Here is a 5,747-nt window from a genome sequence, read left to right as displayed (position 1 = left end):
TCTTTCTAGACTCGGGGGGGGGGGACAGATCAGCTGTGAATGAGTCCCCTGTCTGGCAGATGTGGAACAGCTGGAGGATGAGGAAGCTATGCAGGGGAACTGGTTTGGGCTTAGGGTTCCATGGGAGACCAGCTGTTAAAGTGGATTCTGTAACGTTTGGCGGTTAATTACTGAAAGATCTCATCCCTGTTGCTCTTGGCAACGGTTTGGACAGAGAATGCATTCACACCCCGATCTGTGATGAGTGGCGGTGTGAACGCTGGACGCTACACAGGATCGCTGGCTTGAATGTGAGAGAAGAAACTAGAAAAATATGGAATTTTTCTTTTTGACTTTTTTCAACCTTTAGTTTAGTTTTTTCTCGGCTCTGCAGCTTTTTAAAAAGACATTTTGTTGATTGTTTCAACATTTTTGTAGCTTTGTCGACGTCACCCAGCAGGGTGTGGTGCGTTCACAGCCACCGCTGATGACAGGGATCCCTGGTCACATGACCTTGTTATTAGAGCGACATCACAAGGCAACAACAGAAAACAAGCGCACCCTGTTGTTTGGCCGGGCGGAGCTAATGACCCTAAAATAGCAACAGGACAGGCTTCAGAGCATAGCAACGCAGCAACAAATGGCTACAAATGGGAAAAAAGATTCCCAGAAAAGGGACAAAAGATACAGAAAATGCGACCAAACGGAGATAAAAGCTTACACATTTTTGGAAAAACATCCAAGATTTTAAGCATGTGGTTTCTGGGTTGTTAACAATTCTTAAACCAACCTCAGGAAGGAGCTTGTTTTGGTGGAACATTCGCACCTCATCCAATATTGAATGAAGTTAACTGTTTAGAGGGGAGTCCCAGTCACATCCTGTGCAAAGGCTTCTGGGAAATTTCTGCCGTCATCAGCAAAATGGCTCATGCGGGACTCATTAGCAGAGGATTGAACATGACTCATCACTTTCCGCGTGTAACCACAAAACCCCGTTCAGCACATTAACCCCAGACAGAGAGGCAATAAAAAAAAAAAAAGACACTAAATGTTTAAAAAAAATAAAACGTACAAAAAACTACGAAACCATCAGAAACCAAAACTACATCTATTGGTAGCACCTCCGGCTCCAAATGGTTCTCCTAATGTTTGGGAACCAGTAACGCTGGAGAAGAACAAAAACATCAACCGAAGCGACAAACGTCCGAAAAATAAATGTGACACGTTGGAAGAAAAACCGTTGAGAAAAGAGACTCACTTTGTTAAAAAAGTGACAAAAATACCTAAACAGAACGACCAAAAGACAAAAGTCTAAATAAACTTTGGGGGAAATGACAAACGTTACGAGAAAGGACTAAAGCTCCAACAGCGCACCAAAGATGGACACCAGCGTCCCGCCCTGGGACGGAGACACAGTTTCTGGTTACATTTTTAGCGATTTTTCTAAAGTCTAAAGTCCCATTTTCGGATGTTTAAAACTTCAGAAAAAGCTACAAAAACGTTACAAGAAAGGACAACACCGCAGAAAGTGTGAAAGAGGAAATGAAAGAAGTTACTGCGATCCATGCTGAACACCGACTCCAGATGATTAGTAACATCTGGGGAGAGGGTTAACCAATAGAAACCTGCCAACACCAGGCTGCTCTCAGACAGCCAGAATAAAACCAACTTCCTTCTTAATACTCAGCATCAAGGAATCAGGAAAAGAAGCAGATCCCCCCCCCCATCAGCCTCGTAGTTATAGAATAAACAAATCTGGGCTTTTTCCAAGGTTTTTATTGCATTTTCTTTTATTATTGTTGTGTTTTCAATCTTCCTTTTACATTTTTTTTGCTTCTTTCTAAGTTTCTGTGTTTTCTCAATCCAGCCAGACCTTAAGTTGGGTTGGTTGGCCCTAACCCGTGTCCCGGGACCTCCTAGGTCTCTACCCCCCATATGTTGATCCCAAAGTTACACCCTTGGATGCAGATATATATGGGATAGAAGGGATCTGCTACAACTTGTCGTCGTCTGTCCCCATGGTAACGGTTGCCTTTAACGTGGTCACACACACACAAAGCTCTTAGATGAAAAGCTGAAACCTCGCTGGGATTAAGAGTACCCTTCCTAAATGTCAGATTTTCATTTCGGGAATCTGAAAGCTTTGCCCAAGAAAACAGGCCGGCGGCTGACCTTCAGCGATGTCAGACACTTCGGGGGGGGCAGAGCTCCCTCCAAAGCCCTGAATCTTTAAGGGGTTTAAAAATAACTTCAACTTTGGGTCATTTCCCCCTCAAATAGTGACAAGAACAAACGTAGAGAAATAGCATCGTCACGTTTGTTAACAGATATGTAGGCACTGTGTTATCAAGTATCTTGAAAAAGAGTTTATATAAAGGCTTCTGTAAATGGATTATCTTCTGGATGAACGACTAGAGGTTTGGTCTGAAGGGCGGATCAGTGTTCCCAAAGTCCAAGACGACGCCCTTAAATGTCTTGTTTTAACTTGAGTATATTCAAACTCCTGTCCCAGAGGGAAGAAACTAGAACATGTTCACATTAACAAGCTGACATCACACAGGTTACCTGTTTCATCACGAAAGAATGACAGAAAGCGATTAGAAATAGTCTACTAATTGGTTAATCTTTTCAGCTCTACTTTCTATATGTTGATGCTTAGCTCATAAATCATTCAGTTTGATTTGTACATTTATTGCTAAACGCTAAAGAGAGAAAGTTTCTGATTTCCAACCGTTGTGAAGCGGAGTTTTACCAGAGGACAAACTGACCTCCAGGTCCTGGAGCCACTCATCTACATGTACGGCAGAACACAGCATCAGCACACTTTGCCTCAAAGCTAACAGCTAACGCTAGCTGGTTAGCTTGGTTAAGGTTTAAAGAGGAAGATGTATGAATGAAGGCTGAGGCACACAGAAAATCATATGATCACTTGGATTTTAATGGCTGCGAACAAAATACATGTTTTTTTAAAGGCTCAAATGATTGTCCCCAAAAGAAGCTTTCTGCATGATGAAGTGAATACTGTGTGACGTAGCTCTACAGAGCGACACGCTAAATGTTCCCAGCACCTTTCCCCGCTCTTTTACATGACAACAATGACGATGATGATGAGGAGGGAACGCTGTTGCAATAATAGAGTTTAAATACAGGTGTGGAAGCACACGCAGGCTACTTCTACACGGCTACGTTTTGGTTTTTTAATGACCAAACCAGGAAGCAGAGGTTTCCAAAACGTCTTTCGGGAACACAGCAGTAGTGCGGAGCAAGGCGTAAACCTAGGGGAAAAACATGCTAATGTGCCAAAACCAAAAGATGGGGGCCGCAGTGTTTCCAAAAGGGCTTTTCTTCAAGAGCTGTCATTTCTCAATGTCCCTGCCTTCTCTAGGAAGAACCATCAGTCTCGTTGAAGATTAAACAGTTCAGAGTCTGTCAGCTTGACTGCATGGACTGAGGAAAACAGTAGTGTGGGTGCAAGATGTAAACGGAGTAGTATAGATGTAGCCTCGACTGAACGCTAACTGGGAGACATGGTGCACATCAAACTGTGACGTAAGTGAGTTTTAGATGTCCACTGGCCAGCTGGCAGTCACAGCACCAGTCTGAACATTTGTAAAAAGAGATCAAATATAAAACATGATAATATAAAAAAAAATGTAAAAAGTAACAGTCTTTTGGTTTGCATACAAGCAGGCTCAGACAGAAAGAAAACAGCAAAGACTTCAAGTCAGATAAATGAAATAGAAGAAGCAAACCATCGGTGGTCTGATCCACAGCACCAATCATCTGGAGTTGATCTGATGCGTCTCTCCGGGATGGCCAGCTGAGTCTGTAATAAATAAGGAGGCCTCTGGGATCAGAAGTTCTTGAAGATCTCTAAGTCCTTGGGAGGCACAGGAGGTTCTTTCTTCCAGTCGTCCTCTGGGTAGACGTCAAAGTTAGAGGTGTCTCCATCATGGGACACTTTGGGAACTATGGGAGGCTGTGGAGACAAGGTCACTCTCTCTTTTAGTGTATGCATTGTTCTAAAAACATCACTTCATATTCTGTTTAAAATACAATATTTCATCAATTTTACCGCCTTCTCTAGGAGCACCATCAGTCTATTTATCTACAAGAAACACATCATAAGTATAATGAAGTTTGTCTGATAGGCGACAGGCAACCAACTTTTAAAATGTTTGAAAGGAGTTTGGTTTGATCCGAGCTGGTGTGTGTGTGTGTGTGTGTGTGTCTAGTGTTTTACAGCGCAGTGATCTGCCAGGTGAAATGTTTTAGTCCAAGGAGGCAGGTGTGTTTGAAGAGAGCAGAGATAACGTCTAGACTTATAGACTTCTCTAAAACACAGAAGTCTCAGAATAACAGGAAGCGGTGGAGGCAGCAGTGGAGCAGCATGATCTTTGAGGTGAGATGACGGAGAAGATAGAACTGCTTCAGTAATGAGCTGTCTGACAGAGTAAAGGCCTGACTAGTTTCATCATCTGCATTAAGACGCTCTTTTTGTAAGCGAGTCCTTCCCAAATTATTCATAAAAATAGAAAAATAGGATGGTAAACCCTCACTGTATCAACAAGCCTTTATACCAATGTCAGAGATTGAAAACAACTTAAAAGTACAGATTTTTGAATGGAAAGTGCGACATGGACCGTGGTCTTCAGATTTCTGACGTAAACCATTGTCTGTGACGAGAGTCAGACCTTCAGTTTCCTCAGAGGAACGGCCTCCCATTCGACCGTCTTGAACCAGCGATGCTTCTTTACATCGTCTGCTCCGTTCTGAAACACAAAATCAATATGTAATCCACTAATAAATCCAAGATTTTCCATTTCTGGGTCCTGTGACTTAGTGGCAGAGTGAGGAGGACTAACAGAGCTGAAGACCTTTCAGTTAAAGGGTAAGTCTGTTTTCAGCCTGGAACCTATTTGTGTCTCTGCTGCGTAGAGCTGTAACAATTCAAAATGTTGCTGTATAATAGTCTCAGAAATGACTGCAATTAACTATATAATTGTCTCTTTAAATCAAACTTAAAAAGATGATTAGAGTTTTGAATGAATCCATACACATTACGGTTCTATTACTGTCATGTGACCCAGATAATGTTCTGACACAAACACAGGCTACGAAGGAAACACCTCTTTATTTTCATTAAACATTTCTTCTAACTGTATCCCTCCTGGTCATTTTTGTTGCTATGACATGTAAAAGGTCAAGTGCCAACAAATAACAATTGAAATATTAATAAATATATCCGACCAATATTCACTTCTATATTTACAATTTGGCATATCTAAACCATATCCACAACTACCAGTCATACACTTTAGGATCATTGCTTAATATCAGCAATTAATTGCGGTTAAACAAAAAAAGTGATTTAAAAATTGTCTTTTCCTACTGATGGGACAAACTATCTTCGGGTTTGGTCCAGTATTAACAACGAAACAAGCTGAAATGTACAAATAAATAAGGACATATTTTGTCCTGGTAAGGTCTAAATTAACTCTTTTGGGGGATAAATATACAACAGAAGCAAAAAAAGTTCACCTTTCTTGAGAAGGAGTTCCAAAGAATCTGAGGTCCTCTATTGTTTTAAAGACTGCTTTGGTATATTGGTAAGTTTTTGTTTTACTTTAGTGTCTAAGTGACTCATGGGACGATATTTTTAGAAATTGGTCCAGCGAGACGTCAGCTGCTAACAAGCGTCAATCTGACATTAAGCCATTAGTTAGTGTCCACTAAACTATCTGTTTTTCACATTTGGAGATATGCTG

At 41.3% G+C, this 5,747-nt stretch overlaps 1 protein-coding gene across 2 annotated transcripts in view; it reads right to left on the bottom strand.

Moving 5' to 3' along the window:
* Nucleotides 1–3,628: 3,628 nt before the first annotated feature.
* Nucleotides 3,629–5,747, bottom strand: part of prkx (protein kinase X-linked) — a 13,731-nt gene continuing 11,612 nt past the window's right edge. For both annotated transcript variants that reach the window (XM_034864943.1, XM_034864945.1), the window contains exons 7-8: nucleotides 4,674–4,751; nucleotides 3,629–3,958 (exon numbers count right to left, since the gene is read on the bottom strand). In XM_034864943.1, coding sequence (XP_034720834.1) covers nucleotides 3,833–3,958; nucleotides 4,674–4,751 — 204 coding nt within the window. In that variant the 3' untranslated portion in view covers nucleotides 3,629–3,832. The remainder of the gene's footprint in view (nucleotides 3,959–4,673; nucleotides 4,752–5,747) is intronic.

This window comes from Etheostoma cragini, chromosome 24, assembly GCF_013103735.1.
Source record: "Etheostoma cragini isolate CJK2018 chromosome 24, CSU_Ecrag_1.0, whole genome shotgun sequence".
In the NCBI taxonomy this organism is placed as follows: domain Eukaryota; kingdom Metazoa; phylum Chordata; class Actinopteri; order Perciformes; family Percidae; genus Etheostoma; species Etheostoma cragini.
The sequence above is the reverse complement of the archived record's forward strand: the minus strand, read 5'-3'. Positions and strand labels throughout refer to the sequence as shown.